The sequence below is a fragment of the Meleagris gallopavo genome, chromosome 1 (assembly GCF_905368555.1).
Source record: "Meleagris gallopavo chromosome 1, MGAL_WU_HG_1.1, whole genome shotgun sequence".
Classification (NCBI taxonomy): Eukaryota; Metazoa; Chordata; class Aves; order Galliformes; family Phasianidae; genus Meleagris; species Meleagris gallopavo.
The window spans coordinates 153,417,450-153,436,668 of NC_139404.1; the positions used below are offsets into that span (position 1 = coordinate 153,417,450).

Sequence of the window (19,219 nt, forward strand, 5' to 3'; positions counted from 1 at the left end):
GATGGCTTATTAGATCTGTGTATGGAAGAATTGTTTTGGATCAGAATTTGAAGTAGCTTGGTAAGTTTTTTGATCTGTGTTGAGTTCCATACTGCAATAGGGAATGGACTGTGGCAGTGTGCCTGCAGAGAAGCACTGCTGCAGTGTTGTGCCAGGTATATATTAAGTGTTCTCTTACTACTGGGTTATCAATGAGCATTTCCTTTCTTGCTCTTCCTATTGCAAATTGCTTGAAGTTATATTTTTGTAGGATAGTTATTAATAATGTGCTGTCATGAAAGGAAGATATATCAAATGGACTTCTCCAGGGATCTATCTTTGGCCCAGTATTATTATCCAAAAATTCTGTTAACCACATTGATGATGAAAATAAGGAATAAAGCTATAAAAAATCACAGGTGTCACCGTTCTAGAATAAACTTAGACCAACTAGCTTTGAAAGAGTTAGCCTACAGCACAAAGCTGTTTTGCAAAATCAAGATTTTTTTTTCTTAATTAGCTTATAAAATAAATTTTCCAAAAAGAGAAAGTATAGCAATGAGAAAAAATATATATGATGTTCTAACTCAAATAAGAATTGCTGCTGCAAAGAGTGAACAAGTGACTAGGCTTGTTCTTTTAAAGGTCACTTATGATAGAAAGATGAAGCAAGGTCTGCCTGGTCTAGAAGAAAGAGGACAAGCAGGAGAACTTACAGTCTTCAAGCATTTGAAAAGTTGTTTAAAAAATACTGGGGACCATCTCTGTTGGAGATGACACATTGGGTGTTTATGTTGCCTTTAGCCACATATGTAACTAAAAATATGTCCTTCTATCCTTCCCCAACAGTCTCCAAACGTCCACAACTACCCAGATATGGAAGCTGTACCCTTGCTTCTAAACAACATGAAGGCAGATCCCCCAGAGGATTCATTATCTACAGATCATTTCCAAACACAGACTGAACCAGTGGACTTATCAATAAACAAAGCCAGGTCGTCCCCTACAGCAGCTTCATCTTCACCAGTTTCCATGACCACATCAGCCTCCTCCCCTTCTTCTACTTCTTCTTCTTCGAGTCGACCAGCTTCATCACCCACAGTAATAACGTCGGTATCCTCAGCAGCATCTGTACCATCAGTATTAAGTCCAGGTCCTCTTGTGGCTTCTGCATCTGGTGTCGGAGGTCAGCAATTTTTGCACATTATCCATCCAGTTCCACCTTCAAGCCCCATGAACTTGCAGTCCAATAAAATGAGTCACGTGCACCGTATACCCGTTGTGGTACAGTCGGTACCTGTTGTCTATACAGCTGTGAGATCACCTGGGAATATGAACAACACTATAGTAGTGCCACTGTTGGAGGATGGGAGAAGCCACGTCAAAGGTAAGGTAGAACTGGTTTTGTGTGTCTGTGGTATCTGTAAAATCATTCTTGTATGAAGAAAACAGAACAGCCTTACAAAACTGTTAGTTTGCAAGCTTGCTGTGTCATTTGCCAAAGTGACATACTACTTCAGCTACTCATGGAGGACCTTTAGAAGTCTTATCCTCAGTGCTCTTTAAAATAAATTCCAAAAAAATAGTTGAGGTCAGCTGTGATGTTAGATGCTTAGACAACTCATGTCAAGTTTTGTCCTGTGAGAAATAGATCATTCCTAGGAACTAAAGAAATAGGACAACAGAGTAATGACAGTGTATAGAATATCATCGAAGGACATGAAAAACTAACCAGATGATACAGAGCTCAAAAAAACAAGAGTGGGAAGGAGAGTCAGAGAGATTGTTTCCATCAAAGAGAAAGCACTTGTTCTCTTGGAACGTGAGAAGGGAAGGCTTTTGAAATAAAGAGCAGTAGTACATAGAGAGGTAGGTTTTATTAGGCTGGAGGAGTGGCATATTTTGAATGAAATTGCCTCTTCCAGATTAAACAGCAGGAGGGAAGGAAACCACACAAAGTGCTGGGAATGAATTTTGCAGACACAGGATATAAGAGGCTCATAGAGGTGTGAGGGGAGGAGGAAAGCACATGCCAGAAGGACAGATATGGTTGTAGAGAGGAGTCCAAAGAACACAGAAAGGGGAGATGGAGAGCAAGAAAAAATGAGAAAGTATCAGTTACCAATGCAGCAAAAAATTGTTAGAGATGATGATATAATGAATAGAGGTAGAAAAGAGAAAACAGATGTGCCCAAATGCCTTGAAAAGTACAGCCTTATAAAGAAGGACATTAGTGACAGAAATGGAAACATGAGGTAGGGAATGAGGGATACTCATTTCAGGGTTCATTGTGTATGGGCGTATAAAATATGGCTAATTCTCCCCTGAAATGAGGTATTGCTTGAAGCGGAAAGGAAAGCTACTGACAGATAACCTCACTTTAGGGCTTATGAAGTTACGGGACATTTAGTAACGCATTATGTCTCTTGAGTACCTAATTGCATAATGAACAGATACCCGCAGCTGAAAGATGTTTTCTTTTAACTCTCATGTCTCTCTGTTAACGTATATACAGCAGTGATTGGTCATTCTGATGTTTAGTACTGTTCTGTTGTCCATAAGTCTGTGGTTCTCCTCCCATTCCTTCAGTACTCAAGTACAAGGTGTTTCCTTTTTACAGGCTTAAACCATAGAAACAAAACTCAAAGCAGATCCATGTTTCGTTTTAAGCCTCAAAATGACAGTTTAAGAAGTTTTAGTACAGTTCATACAATTATGCAGTTTTAGGACCTTGTGGCATTTTGTCAAGAAGTGATAAATGAAAGCAGAACGTTTCACCATGTTGTCTGGGAAAAAAAAAAAAAAAAATTAAAAAAAAATTTAAAAAAAAATCAGTTTTAGCCTGTATTTTGGTTTTGGAGCTTTGAGCAGCACCTGACCTTGAGCTCATCCGGCATTTCTGCCATGTGTTTTCTTTTCTGAGGTGCTGCTTGGCTCTGGTAGTACTCTCCTCCATGTGAAGGACCTCTTGATCTTGTAAAAGTTGGAAATTCACTACCCTGGCTTCATCAACAAAATTCCAGAATTTAATATGCTGTAGGGATTTCAGCCCACGAGCTCCAGGCCTCCTGAGCTGCCCTGACAATCTCTCTTTTGTACTATTATTGGCAGAGACCATTAACCAGCCCTGCAGTACCTATTAAAGCTAAAGGAAAAGAAGGAATTAAGGTGTTGTTTTTTTTTCTCGTCAATTGTACCCATTTTGCTTTCACTAATTACTTTGATTGAAATGTTCAGGTGAATTTGAATAAATACAGTAGAAGAATAATGGGCAGCAGTCCGCTCTAGGTAGTCATCTTTTGTCATCTTTTGCTAGAGTGTATTTTTCTCTTTTTTAATGTAAAACAATATAAATGTAACAGTGATGTTGCATGAAATAACTGATTAAACAAATTTCATAAATGCACAAACTAACTTCTCTTAATTAGCTTTAAAGAAGTAAATGGACTGAGGCAAACAAGACATCTTTGACAAACTGAATTGACTACTAATCCTCTATACCAACTGAGGGAGAAATGTAGGTTCAGAAACATCTGAAGTCACTACTTCTGTCATTTACATGAATGTTAATCATTTTCTGAAACAAAAAACGTGCACGCTGAATCAAAGTCATCTGCTGAGGTTATCTGTTTGATAGCATCAGCAACATTGGTTCCATAATTTATGTATTCTTGTTGCTTTGGATCTAAATCATGATACAAGAGTGTGTTTGGGCAGCACTTACTGTTAGATTTTACATGAGCTTGTATTGATGTTCTTTTCGTTGGAATAAAACTTAGGCATTTTCCTGAGCAGATACACTTTCAGTGGTAAAACTATCCAAAATTAAGTGCAACCTGGTTCAGAGCAGGGAAAAATGCAAGAGATGGGAAATACAGAGAAATACTTTCCATTGTTATTCCCTCTCAGATCCCAGTTTTCCTTGTGCTGAATTGTTCTGTTCCTCCCACGTTTTACTGGAACCTTTTCATTTTTAACCTCCCATACTTCCTTTATTAGCTTAACCCTGCCTCCAGGTATTTTACTCAGATGGCTTACTGCTTCTCCTAGTGCTTTATGGCAACCATAAAGTCCACCTCTCTCTCCAAGAAAACTATCCTTCCAACAACTGCTTTGTAGACAGTTCAAGTAAAATCGACTCTTCTTCATGTTCTGGTTTGAGTACTCTCGTTATTTCAGCAAAAGGAATCTCTGTTTCTTTGTATCATCTATCTTCCTCTCTTTTCACCTCTTCTTTTTTTCTACTTTACTTATTATTATCCTTCCTTGTGATTCTTTGAGTTAGCAGCTCTGTTTCATCTCTTGTTAATATTTCTGTCCCATACTGTCGTCAACTCTGCTGCCCTGCTTTCTCTCTGCTTGGCATCCCATTCCTACAAAGTGTTATCTGTACTGCTTAGCTTACTGGCATCTGAAAGCTTGCTGAGTATGCACTATATTCCCACTGCCTGTCTCACCAGTGAAGATACTAAACAGCAAGGATCCCCTGCGGGACACCCCTTGTCACTGTTCTTTGCCTGGACATAGAGGCATTGACTGCTGCTCTTTGGAAGTAGACATCTAGCCAATTCCTTATCCACTGAACAGTCCATCCATCAAATCTATGTCTTTCCAGAGGAGAGGATGTTGTATGAGAACATATCAAAGTCCAGGTGGATATATCAGTTGTTCATTCTTTGTCCTTAATCACTTCCCAGTCTCCCACATGCCATAACTTGTTTTCGAGGAGGATTACTCCTTTAGGTGACCAGGCACAGAAGTGAGTGTCCCATCAGGTCCTGTGTCACTACTATGTTTCAGGAGGAGAAACAGGAACCTTGGCCTTGCTGCAAAAGCACCCTTCTGTCAGACTGATTTTTGTTTCAGCATATAAACCTCTCAGTTCACCTGATTTAAACCAAAATCAGAATCCGTATTTTGGGTATTTATTAAAAATATATAGTAAGAAGGTAATGAGGGATTATACATTCAGGATATATGCTGGTAATGTAAGAGCAGGCATGTGTGAAGTCTCTGTAAGTACCTACACATTTCTAACACCTTTATGTGATCCCAAAACACTCTAATCACATGCACATGCAGATAGACACATATTTTCCTATTATCTTTGAGACTTCCCCTCCTGATACTCTCATGCTGCTGATGTTTCTACATGCTACCCCTGCACTGCCAGCTTACCCACAACCCAATCCTTAGGTTATTCCGTATACACAAAGTGAGGCAATAAGTTAAGGCTGTCAGGACACAGGGGGGATGGAAGCCATGCAGTTGTTCCTGGGTGCCACGAGTCCCTCAGCCCCTATAACATGATGAAGGAATGAAGATTGCTTCCTTCAGTGGTCACTATTATTCTGTCATCAAAAATTTTGAAAAAGATTTCAAGATTTTTTTGTGTGTTATGACCAGTAGGCATTATTACATATTAAAGTATTCCAGCTTGTTAAAATCCCAGGAGAAACTCTTTTCTCACTTCGTTTTTTTTCCCTGTTCAGCAATGGTGTGTGTTGCTAAAATGTGTAATTAGAGGCACAGCAGGTAGCAACACCTATGGATAAGGTTGCCTGAGAGTTCCCATTAAAGCCTTGTCTTTGGCTGCATGAAGTTTGTCTATATGTTAACCATTTAGGCTAGCATTTTTCATGCTATATTCTTGCCTCAGGCCGTGCCTTTTTTCCTTCTTTTTATTTCTTTGATTTCAAGAAAATTAGTCTGTTCTTTCTGAGACTGAGAACAGGGAAAAAACATAGCATTTTCTATGTTGAAAAATTTGTTCCTTTTTTTTTTTTTTTTTTTTTTTGTGCAAAACTCTAGAACCTCTGTGGTATTGAGCCATGAACCTCAAGTTTGGTTTGGACTGTTGACCATTCTTTAGTATTCATAAGCATTTGCAGAAAGCCAGACAGATTCAGAGCTCTGAAAAAAAATAAATAAATCAGAGTCTCCTTAAGGGGTAAAGCAAGAAAAAAAAATGCTTGAGGAAAGGCAAGGAGAAACCTTACTGGGAAGCTGGAAAGGATGGGTAAAACACAGGATGAAAGGGAACAAGGGAGAAAAGGAGAGGTGGTGAGATGGGTTATGGCGGTGTGAATATGCTCAAGAGGAAAAATAGGATATGAGAGACAGAGGAAGGAGACAAAAGCAGGGTAGCAAAGGGATCCAGGCAGAATTTGTAGTGTGAAAGGGAACAAGGAAAGATTCAGATAGAGAAGAGCAACATGGCCTGGCTGGGTAGCAACACATTCCCCTGCAAACTATAGTCCCATTATTCTGTGTCTTTCCACGGTTTTCCTTTCAGATGATATCCATGAGTACTACCAGCAAATCACATCCCTCTAGTGGCAGATTTTGTGAAAGATAGTATCCCTAAAAATTGTTCTCCATAGTTCAGAAGAGTTACTCCATTCACTGAAGGGCATTTCAGAAGCTCCCCCTGGTGATGGTGCACCAAGGACCTGCACAACTTTGGTGTTTTGTTTTTTTTCAGATTCAGGTGTTTTTTCACTCTTAGGAACTGTAGGTTTGCCAAAACACAGAACCAATTACAAAATCCAGCATTCAAAATACTATAAACTTTGATTTTCCACTTCAACTTCAACCTCTCGTGCATAAGCATCAATGACATTGGCGTGACCTGTTTTTATGCTACTACATTTGGATATAGTCCTGCAGGAATACCTGGATTGCATATCTTCACAGCTTACACATGCCATATTCCTAACTTATAAGTAGGAAATGTAGTACCTGTTGCTACAGATTTTGCTGTGGCTTAAAACTGGAGTATGTTGTCCACTACCTGTTTTTTAAAGTACCGTCTACTCTATTTATATAAATATACGTGCTATATTTCCATCTACTGTAAAGTCTATTCCACAAAATTAAATGCAACTTGTAGTACAACATTAGGAATTTAAGAACCATCCATATGTTTACAGATCAGATTATATGGTCTGCTTGTATCAATTTTGCTGTGAAAGAGACTCCTGATTAAAACTGGTAACATTGCCTTTTTTTGTTTCATGATTCTTTCTGCATTTCAGTGGATTTTGGATTTGAGTTGCATCAGGGTGGACCTAGTTGAGTGTAATTTTTGGTTGTTGGACACAAAAATATTTTGGGTCTGTATGTATTCCAACCTGTCTGCCCCCGCCTTCCTGCCCCCCAAAATGTTTGCAGCTTGAATCTCTCCTTCTGTTCCTGCAGTTCGTCTGGAAGAAATACTAGTTGTTCTTGGAAAGGAGAAGCTAGTTGGCAGAGGCTAGGCTGGGAGAGAAACAGGCTTGGCTTCAGGGTGGAGTCCATGTCACTGGAGATGGTGTGTATATTTAAGAACTAGAGTAAACAGTAATTCTCACCAGAACGGAGAGTAAAAATACAGGTTGCAAGATATATTTTGCTGTTTAAATTGAGAAAGAAGCTTTAGACAAAGAAGCTTGAATGACAGTCTTCTACAGAAAGTCAGATCTGTTGACTCACTAGCTTCATGTATAGATGTTTTCACCACAGAAGCACACTCTTTTAACATTTATCAGCAATGGATTTAGCCTCATATGTTTCTTGTTAGCACTAGGTTTGGGGAAAGGAGCGAGGTAAGTATGTATTCCAGCTTTGTTTGTGAAACCAAGCATAAGGAGGATTAGGAACGCCATTTCAACATGTCCTGAGTCCCTACACCTATTAGAAGCTGTTATTTCTTTGTCTTCAGTACCAGGATGCCTCTGGTCCTTCAGTTTTGTGGTCTCACCAGCATTGTTCTGATCTAATTGCTTTTATCCCACAAATTTGGATCCAGCTGAAATACGCATAAAACTTCTCATTTATTTTATCCCTGCCTTGGGTTTTATTGTGACTTGGACCAACCTACTGGAAACTTTCTGGTGTCTAAAATATCTTCAGACTGTTGAAATGCATTAGTTGCGATCTGCTACTATTTTTGTAGGGGCTTCGTGATATTTTAGTTAATCTTCCCTGTTAACTTCTAGTGATTCAGTTTTTGTGTATTTTATGCTGTGATTTAATTCTCAGTAGTTTCAGTAGTTTGGTGTTTCTGTAGATAAGAATCACAACATTCAAATAGCTTGTAATAAGAAAAGTCCTTTGTTTAAATAAAATGGTGTTGTATGTTTCTGTATACAGCCCAATGACAGAGATTTTTAAATATGTGCATGCATTCCATTCATGCAATCACTCTCACCTTTACATTTCTACATACCACCATTCTTTCACAGGTTTATGGCAAATTATTTGATTGGTGAAATGATTTTAAATATTGCCTTTGATGGGATCATAGCAATTAATATTCTATGGTAGATTAGTTACACTGTGTTCAGTGCCAATTCCCATTCTCCGTGAACCATAGCTATGCTGGGTGCAGTTAACTGTTCTAGCCATATAGTCCCATAAAATCTCAATAAAATCTGAAAACTGTGGAGTATGGGTAATCTTGCTATAAATTGTAATAAAAATTACCCCTGTAGACTCTATATTCTGACCATTAAGTTCATGGGTACTGCTGCTTTATACATAAAATTTTATGAAATAAATCGACCAGTTCTATAGCCCCTACCAGACACCAAGCTGTTTTGACTGAAAATCTGATAGGTGTGCTCAGAGCATTTCTCAGCGCATAAAGTGCTTATAATGAACTTTAAATAGGAAGAAAAATGCTCTATATGTGCTCCATATAGTACGTACCAGATTACGAGGAGAAAATAGTAAATGCTTTCATTCCCACTGTGAGTGCATTTGCTAGGTCTCTAGAGCCAGGATTTGGTTTCCTATGGCACCTGTCTGAAAGGCGCTAAGTAAACCTGAGTATAACACCTAATCTCAGAAGGCTTTGTTTCAAATCTCATGTACATCTATATCTGAAAGTGTTGTTTCTACCGCTCAAAACAAAATGCAGCCTCTGTGATGTACTCCTTTGGTGATTTTCTGCGGGAGGACTTGGTCTTGGGCTCCTGCTCTGTGGAAGCCTGCCAGGAAGGAGGATTTTCAGAAATGGTTGGGAATCGCTGGCTGCAGAGTTGCACAGGCAGTTATTTCAGGTACTGAACTGTGCCACATGCCAAATGCAGAGAGCAAAGTTATGTTTGAGACACTACAGTATTCATAACCCTTGGCAGATGATTGGTTTTAATGACGATTACTGTGGCCCCCTGTGAATTACTTATTCTTCACATTTGTCTGTTGGGTCCCCGTGGCCAAAAATGGTTTTCTTCAGTGTTGCTGCTGGTGACCAAGACATCATTTTGGCATCAATGGTCAAAACAGGCAGAGAGAGGGAGCAATACTCTTGCCATTGTCCCTTCTTTAGGAACTCAGTGAGATGCTCCAGAAAATTTTGCTCTTTTCTGAGGATACTAAGGCATGACTTGTTGAAAGGCTCCTTTCCTCTTCCCATCAGGGAGTGGAGCTGTAATTGTATTACCTCTATTTTCCTTCTGGCAACAAAACCTTCTTAGAATCACAGAATCATAGAATGGTTTGGGTTGGAAAGGACCTTTAAAGATCATCTAGTTCCAACCCCCTGCTATAGGCAGGGGCACCTCCCTCTGGACCAAGTTGCTCAAAGTCCCATCCAGCCTTGAATGCTTCCAGGGAGGGGGCATCCACAACCTCACTGGATAGCTTCTTCCAGTCTCTTACCATCCTCACAGTAAAGGATGTCTTTCTGATACCTAGTCTAAATCTACCCTCTTCCTTTTTAAAATCATTTTCCCTCATCCTGTCACTACCTGCCTTTATAAAAAGCTTCTCCCCAGCTTTCCTACAGGCCTTCTTCAGGTACTGGAAGGCTGCTATAAGGGCTATAAGGTCTCCTCAGAGCCTTCCCTTCTACAACCTGAAGAGCCCCAGCATTCTTAGCCTGTCCTTGTAGGGGAGGTGCTTCAGCCCTCTGATAATCTTTGTGGCCCTCCTCTGGACCCACTCCAAGAACTCCATGTTCTTATGTTGGGGGCCCCAGAACTGGATGCAGCACTCCAAGTGGGGTTTTACGAGAGCAGAGTAGAGGAGCAGAATCACCTTCCTCTCCCTGCTGGTCCTACTTATCTTGATGCAACCCACGATACGGTTGGGCTTCTGGGCTGCAGGCACACATTGCTGGCTCATACTGAGTCTTTCAACTGACACTCCCAAGTCCTTCTCCTTAGAGCTGCTCTCAACCCATTCTCTGCCCAGCCTGTATCTGTGCTTGGGATTTCCCCAACCCAGGTGCAGGACCTTGTACTTGTCCTTGTTGAGTTCATGAGGTTGGCATGTACCCATCTCTCAACTCTGTCCAGGTCTCTCTGGATTCTGTCCCTTCCCTTTAGCATGTCAACTGTACTGCTCACCTTTGTGGTGTTGGCAGACTTGGTAGGGGTGCACTCAATTCCACTGTCCATGTCTCCTGCAAAGATGTTAAATAACACTGGTCCCAGCACTGATCACTGAGGAACACTACTCATCACCAGTCTCCACTTGGACACTGAGCTGTTGACCACATCTCTCTTAGTACAACCATCTAGCCAATTCCTTTTCCAGAGAGTGGTTCATCAACCAAATCCTTTTATCCAATTTGGTAACCAGGATGTCATGTGGAACAGTGTCAAACAATTTGTACAGGTCCAGGTAGATGATGTCAGTTGCTCTTCCTTTATTCACTGACGCTGTAACCCCATCATAAAATGCCAACAAGTTCATCAGGCATGACTTGTCCTTGGTGAAGCCATATTGGCTGCCATCAATCACCTCATTTTTATTTTCTTTGTGCCTTAGTAAGGCCTTCAGGAGGATCTTTTCCATGATTGGCACAGAGGTGAGAATGACTGACCTGCAGATCCCTGGATCTTCTTTCTTTCTCTTCTTGAAAATGTGGGTTATGTTTCCCCTTTTCCATTCAGTGGGATCTTCAGCAGACTGCCAGGAAGTTATCATCAACACGTTCCAGGAACCTCTTCAATTTCTGATGTCCTACTGTGTGTCCCTCCAACAGATATCAGAGTGGTTGAAGTCCCCCACGAGGACCATGTTCTGTGAATGTGAAACTGCTCCTATCTGTTTATAGAGGGCCTCATCCACTCTGTCTTCTCAGTCAGGCTCTAACAGATTCTCACTATGACGTTTCTTTCCCCTGCATTCCCTTTAACCCTAACCCATAAGCTCTCTGTCAGCTCTTCATCTATCCCCAAGTGGAGCTTCATGGACTCCAGCTCATAGTTGTAGAGGGCAACACCCCCTCTTCTCCTTCCCTGCCTGTCTTTCCAATAGAGTTTATACCTGTCTATTCCTACATTCTAGTCATGAATTCCTTCTTACCTCACTCCTTCCCTCTCTGTGCCCATACAGACACGCACATGTGTCTCAATCATACTGATGAGGTTCTTGTAAATATAAATTTTGGAGTGCTGAGTAGTGCATTTTTCATTCTTAGTGGAAATTAGAGCAGAGTGACTGTCACTTAAAACTAGTTATGATCTCTTAGCTACTCTGTGCCATCATGCACTGGAAACAAATGGAGAGGAAAAGTTCCTAAGAAAATAGAAAACACGACTCTTGCAGGTATATTTGAGGTACCTCAAGACTACTCATTTCTGCAGAATTTAATTTCTGCAGATCCCGTGGTGGGATGTCAGGTCACTTAGGAACCCCATCATGAGCAATCACTTTAATCAGAATGTTGGATACTAGATGTTCTTCAGAGAAAGTGGGAAGTTCAATGTATAAAGCAAAAACAAGCTAGGTCTGAATTTGGAAATCGATTCACAAAGCAGAAACAGATTTTTAATTATTTTAAGAGGGAAACTAAGCATGATGCAGTTTATACTTTGATGTAGTGTATCACCAGGCCTACACGTACATATGTTTATAAAGCTATTAGCAGAGGAGTTAACTTAATTCAGAAAACTGAGGTATTAAAATAAAATGAGCCAGAGGCTTCAATGTTTCTGGATGCTGAAATTTTCTCTATTTTCACACCAGCAAGCATCATCTAATAATGTGTCATCTTTTAAATCAAAGATGGTATGTAAATGTGAAATTACTAGTAGATCTTAGCAAGCCTACTGATGGGATGAATCCTTTCATTTGCAGGAGATTTCATTTGAGGAAGTCAAATTGAGTTGTGGTCGCTGAAATCTGTCAGCAGTTGCAGAAGTATATTTGTGTATGTCCTGTTTCACTCCTGAGAGGAGACAGATTCAGAGCACCTACTATAGGCATCCAGCCCCAGGATTTTTGATGGTGCATGGTCTTCTCAACCATGTCAGAGCACTTGGGCTGTGTATCTCTAAATAATTTCTGGGAAGAAGTCAGGTGATGGGATGGGACATGTTAGGGTAGAATAAACCTCTTCATTCTCTCCTGAGGGAGCTCAGGTCTGTCCATTGCCCCCAAAAGTTAGAGTAGCTGATGGGAAACTACAGATGCCCAAGAGTGGCTGGAGTGATTCAAATCAAAATTTCATGTGAAGTGTGCGTGTCAATTTGTAATGAGAACACAAAGTTTTCCCCAGAGGAAATAGAGATGCTGATTAGCCAGCAGCCTGTTAGCCTGAGAATGTTTGCAAGACGTGCAAATCCCAGTACAGGGATGCCATCCGGACTTGCAGACGTGGTATCTGGAAAGCAAAGGCGCAGGCAGAACTGAACTTGACTGTGGGATGTGAAAAACAGCATAAAGACATTCCACAGGTACAAGGGGAATGGTTTTAAGTTGAGGGAGGGAAGACTTAGGTTGGATGTCAGGGGGAAGTTCTTTACAGAGAGAGTGGTGAGGTGGTGGAACAGACTGTCCAGAGAGGTTGTGGATGCCTCGTCCCTAGAGGTGTTCATGGGCAGATGGGATGAGGCCCTGGGCAGCCTGGTCTAGTATTAAATGGGGAGGTTGGTGGCCCTGCCTGTGGCAGGGGGGATGGAGATTCATGATCCTTGAGGTCCCTTCCAACCCAGGCTATTCTGTGATTTTGTGATTCTGTGATTCTGTGATTCTGTGAAATGGTGTGCTGAGTTCTTGTCATCCTGGAGAGTGAAATTGAAAGTTTCCTCTTCCCAGAAAGTGCTCCATCGCAAACAGTGTAAGTTTAGAGAGCGGGGAAGGAGAAAAATTCGACAATTACGTGTCCTTGTGGTTACATTATTACCTTGGGAAAGTGAAGGCTCTGCCGTGGATTTTTGCCGTGTATTGCTGTGGATCCAAGGGATTTGTCCATCTTTGAGCTGGCAGGTTCATTCATTCACATAGATTCTGTGCCAGAAAGCACAAAATACATCAGCATCCATTAAAAACTCGTACAAATTTAAGAAGTCTGTCCTGGCACTTTAGGAGAGGTAATTTTGTCCCCAGAACCAGAATCAAGTATTGAGTATACCCTCAGTAAGTTTGCAGATGACACCAAGCTGGGAGGTAGTGTTGATCTGCCTGACAGTAGGGAGGCCCTTCAGAGGGATCTGGATAGACTGGATCACTGGGCTGAGTTGAATGGGATGAGGTTCAATAAGACCAAGTGCTGGGTCCTGCACTCTGGCCACAATAACCCTGTGCAGTGCTATAGGCTTGGGGCTGAGTGGCTGGATGCCTGTTAAGAAATAAGGGACCTGGGGGTGTTGATTGGTGCTTGGCTGAACATGAGCCAACAGTGTGCCCAGGTGGCCAAGAGGGCCAATGGCATCCTGGCCTGCATTAGAAATAGTGTGGCCAGCAGGAGCAGGGAGGTAATCATCCCCCTGTGCTCAGCACTGTTGAGGCTACACCTCGAGAATTGTGTTCAGTTTTGGGCCCCTCACTGCAAGAAAGGCATCAAGGCCTGGAACGTGCCCAGAGAAGGGCAACAAAACTGGTGAGGGGTCTGAAGCACAGGTCTTAGAGGAGCAGTTAAGGGAGCTGAGATTGTTCAGTCTGGAGAAGAGGAGTCTCAGAGGAGACCTTATTGCACTTTACAACTTTCTGAAGGGAGATTGTGATGAGGAGGGGTTTGGAATTTTTTGGAATTTCCAATTCTCTGAACAGGACCCGAGGAAATGGCCACAAGTTGTACCAGAGGAAATTTAGATTAGACATAAGGAAGAACTTTTTCTCTCAGAGAGTGGTCAGGCCCTGGAATGGCCTGCTCAGGGAGGTGGTAGAGTCACTGTCCCTGGCAGTGTTCAAGAGGTGTCTGGATGAGGAGCTACGAGATATGGTTTAGTAGCTTGTGGTAGCAATGGTGATGGGAGAACGGTTGGACTAGATGATCTTGTAGGTTTTTTCCAACCTTAAGGTTCTATGATTCTATGATTCTATCGTCTGGCCCCAAACACCACCATAAATTTTACTGCCAGAAACTGTGTTTAGTTTGACAGAAATAGAAATGATGCTATATCTGATCCAGATCAGACTTTCTCCCACTGGCAGCTAACAGTTGGCAGATTCCGTATTCATGGTGGTAGACCAAGTTCCATAGTATTTACAGGTTGACATGCATCTTTTGTCAGATCCGTTTGCAAATCCTACCTTAAAACAAGTACAGGATGAATTCATTTGTATTGCCTAGAAGGAAACCCCTTTTTGGTACAGTTTGACAGTGTGGACATCAAGGTGAGGCTGCATGTATGTTTGTGTCAAAAGCAATTCTCTGTATTATCTTTAGTAGAAGATATCATTGTTTCTTGAGGCTAACAGGGAAAGAAAGTGATATGACTGCTTGGAGCCATTTATGTCTAAAGACATTCTTAAATAACTCGCCAGGCTTGCCAGTCTTGCCAATGTGTTATGGTAAAAGCTTGCTTCTGGAACTCTTGTGCAGTCTTTTAATGACACCTTTGTCTCATGGAACCCTTCTCTAACTTGTTTCTTTTTGCTTCCCTCACCTTAGCCTCATTCACACTTCTTAGAATCACTGGATAGCTGTGCTGGACAAATCTTGCCTTTCGAGAGGATTAGCAAGGGGAAGAAAACCAGATCATTTTCAGAGCCTAAGCTTTATTGATTAAATATGTCTGCTTGTACTAGGGAAGACTTGATTCAGTGGTGCAGCCAGATGTATTTAAGACCCATACTACTAAGTTCAAGAAAAATCTTGGTCCTCATAGAAAGGGAAGGTTAAAATGCACTGGCATGTCTTGTGGACTCTCTTGCTTGCCACTTGTTTTCCATTACTCACCTGTCCTCCACCTTTTTCATTTAATTTTGTTAAATTATCTCTTGCCTACATCTCTTCCTTCTTTCCAGTTTGATGTTCATTAGGCCAATATTTGCTCTTAATTCAGCATTTATGAACTGCTTCTTGTATTTATAAACCTTGGTACCAGCCATTCAACAGTTGTTCTTAGATGTCCAAGAGAAAGTGAAAGGTGTTGACATAAGTGGGAATTGTGAACTATGTATGTATAAAAATCTGTACTGCGGTTCATGCACTCATGATGAGGAGGAGAGATTTGTTAGGCTTTCAGCAAGTTGTTTTTTCACATGACTCTTTTGAAAGAGGAAAGTAGCTTTAAAGGCTGTTTCTCCTTACAGGAGCTGCAGCCACGCTGTGGAGAAAACAGGGCACTTTACCCCATATGTCTGAGGCAAAGTTCTACCTCCTGGATAGTCACCTTGGCTCACCAGCATCATGGCTGTCCAAATATGAAGTAGGAGAAGGAAGGAAGTTGAACCTATTTTGCTTTTTGTTCCGCTGGTCCTCCGTGGAGAGTCTTTTGGGCAAGGAGCACCTGTAGGGCTTTCAACACTTGCCCTTCCCCAGTGCTATCAAAGAATCTAATAGACATAAATTGAATAATAGAATCAGGGAATGGCTTGGGCTGGAAGGGACCATCATGTTCCAACTCCCCTGCCACAGGCAAGGTTGCCAGCTGCCAGATCATGTGTTAGATCAGATTGTCCAGGGCCCCAGCCAGTCTGGCCTTAAACACCTCTAGGGATGAGGCATCCACAACCTCAGACTGAGCAAGTCCAGTTCCTTCAGCTTGTCTTCATAGGAGTGGTGCTTTAGCCCTTGGATCATCTTTGTGGCCCTCCCCTGGATCCTCTCCACAACCTCCTCATCTTTCCTGTGTTGTGGCACCAGACTTTTATGCAGTACTCCAGATGGAGCCTCATGAGGGCGGAACAGAGGGGAGCAATCACCTCCCTCAGCCTACTGGTCACTCCTCCTCTCATGTAGCCCAGGATACCATTGGCCTTCCAGGAGAAGGAGAGCAAACAATTAGAGGGCTGTGGAGAGACTGAGCAGGAGAAGAGGTCTTAAATAGAAAGTGGGACCAAAAAAAATGTGTATGTATATGGCTGACGTTAAAAAATAAGGGAATTATCCCTGCATCGTTCTCTAATTTAATGTTCATCTTGAATTAGGTTCTCTGTGAAAATATAACAAAAATATCCTTGAATTTGCCAAGTGATACATTTCCATTCCTAGCATTTCACTCTCACCATACTGATGTGTCACAACACTTTGTGATGTTCTCAGATGTTGACTGCTGATGAAGGAAATAGTGTCCATGGGGCTGTATTATCCTTAGTTGCAAAAGCACAGTTCCACTGGTAGCTTCATGGGTACATGATGAGTATGTGGAGTACTGTGTACCTCATTGAGCACACACAAATAGAAGGTATTAATTTAGTATAATTGAATTTTCACCTTAGCACATTCCTCAGGTTATTTAAGAACCTGGTGTAGAACAAATGGTGTCGAAATCTCCATAATATCTTAAGAGCTGGCAATCTGTAATAATAATGAAACAGTATGTCTTAAAAGGAACACAAGTGTGTTAATAATAATTTATTAATTATATATATTATATATATATATTATATATATAATATATAATAATTATATATAATAATATATAATATATTATATATAATAATGTGTCAATAAGATACTTATTGTATACATTTATATCAGTGCTGTAGGTGTATTCATAGTAAAGTGTTCAAAATTGGTGTAGAATAACTATATTGTGGACTAAATTGCTAAATAACTTCTGTGATTTTAGGTTAAGCCTAGATGTAAACATCAAGAAAGTTTCTGAGTTAGCTTCTTAAAGCGTTTTCCATAGTGCAAGTTGGGTTAAGCCACAGTAAATGCAAAGTAACAAACACATTTTTTTACTTAATTTTATTTTACAAATTCATCACCTATGAAACATTTAAAACTGGGTCTATATAAATGTGTAACTTCCTGCAATGAGGTTCACTTTAAGAAAAACTGGGAAAGTAATGGAGTAAGTAGTAATCATCTTGAAGTTACATTTAACAAGGTAGCCTTGTTACCGAATAAGTAAGCTCAGAAGTAGCACCTTCTTTCCAAATAGTTTTCTGGGGCCAAATCAGCTGATTGACGTGTTCTGTCACTCTTAAATACTAAATTATCCTTGATGATCAGAAACACATTGAATATCATCATGAATAAGTTACAATTTTCAGAAGCATGATCATAATGGTGATTATTCTACCCAAAATAATTGAATGTCTGAATATTTTTTAAGGTGCTGCATGCTTGTCTCAGTGCAGGTTATTTTTCATTATCAACAGTCTTTGATTTGATAAGCAAAAGGTGCTTTCTTGGGTCTACATGCAGTAATAACAAGCAAACAGAATGCAGCCAGTACTGAGGCACTTTAACTGTGCTAATAGAAGTAATTCTGTGCATCTGTACAATGGGCTGTGCTTCAGGAGGGGATTGTTACATTGGCTTACTGAACATATCTTAATAACAGTTTCTTTGTGAAGTTCTTAAACATAAATAAAAATGCAGCTGAAGGGTAGTTATAATCAGTCATTGTTCTTTCATTCAGAAGTGGTTTGCTGCCAAGATATAAATTAAAATTTAAGACCAACTTTCCCTAGATTCATCACTCATTTAGAGAGTGCTTTCTTTTCAAGAGCCCAGCTATCCATCAGTGCTACTTTTATGGCCTCACAGCTCTTGGAGTATTATATCCCTCCCATTCTTCAGTGTAACTCAGTCCCTTTTCTAGAGTCATGTGAACACAGCAACTGAAGAAATATGCTGAAATGGGAAATTTAACCGTGATTTTCAAAGTTGTTGTGTAGCCACAGACACCTTATGAACACCTTATGAGACACCTTATGAACTGTTCGTGATCTGTAAAGGAAACCTGCTCTGTAGGGCTCTCCTTAGCCAGAGCTTGAGGGAGAATAAAAGCTGTCTTTCTTAAAACACATGTAAGCAAGACCTGGAAAGCATCCTCTCTTTCACAGTGTGTTATAGGAGAGTACAAGCTAGCAAACTGGAACAGTAAGCTCATTAAGTAAGTTATCTTGCATTCTTCTGTTTCACCTGGCCAAACAAAATATGTACATTTATAAACAAATCTCTTGCCTGCCCTCCCTTCCTGCTCCTCCCTTGCAGTATCAGGCATCTCTGGTTTTGCTCTCCGCTCCACATGCTTCCAGCATCTCTCAGAGTTACTGATTGTGCATGGTAATTCACAGATGACAAGGAGTGTTTGTTTATATCACTTCTGAAGTTTATCTCTGCATCTGTCCCTTGATGCAAGCAACTCCAATATTTCTTGTCAGTATCCCAGTTCACACTTGTGGGAAACTGTAGGAGACTGGAGCACCTCCCCTACAAAGACAGGCTAAGGGAGCTGAGCTTGTTCAGCCTGGAGGAAAGAAGGCTGCGGAGTAACCTAATTGCAGCTTTCAGTACCTAAAGGGAACCTGTGATTCTGTGACTGTGCCCCAAGTTTCCTCTCAATCCATCTCTTGGTTTCCTCTCTCAGCATACTGTTGTCCATGTTTCCCTTTAGAAGGCAGTAGCCAAGAATGAAGAGAGGATATATGTAGCCTATGTTTTTAGTCTCCTTTGCTGTCTCTGCTTTCACAAAAGGTACCTCTGGAGGGCTGACTTTTGACTGTCTGCCAGACTCCATCCAGCCACTCTTCCCTGCTTCAACAGAACTTGGAATCATAGAATCTCTCGAGTTGAAAGGGACACTTAGAGGTCATCTAGTTCATCTCCTCTGCAATGAACAGGGACACTGACAGCTAGATCAGGTTGCTCAACGCCTGGTCCAGCCTGACCTTGAAAATGTAGTGAGAAAATAAGATGGAAGAGTTCATGGATCGAGATAAAGACAGGGAGATTGCTTACCAATTACTGTCATGCATAAACCAGACTTGGGAAAATCATGTCATTTATTTTAAGTTAAATGGATGAGCCCTCCCTTGCTCCAGGCTTTGCTTCACTTCTTCATTTCCAGCCTTTCCACCTCTTTCCCCACAGCCGCACAGGAGGATGGGGAATGAAGCT

General features: G+C 41.0%; 1 protein-coding gene across 1 annotated transcript in view; it reads left to right on the forward strand.

The window, feature by feature from the left end:
* The window catches only part of KLF12 (KLF transcription factor 12), a 280,926-nt gene that overhangs the window by 175,482 nt on the left and 86,225 nt on the right, over positions 1-19,219 (forward strand). The window contains exon 4 of the mRNA XM_085228226.1: positions 829-1,366. Within this exon, the coding sequence (XP_085084352.1) occupies positions 829-1,366 (538 nt within the window). The remainder of the gene's footprint in view (positions 1-828; positions 1,367-19,219) is intronic.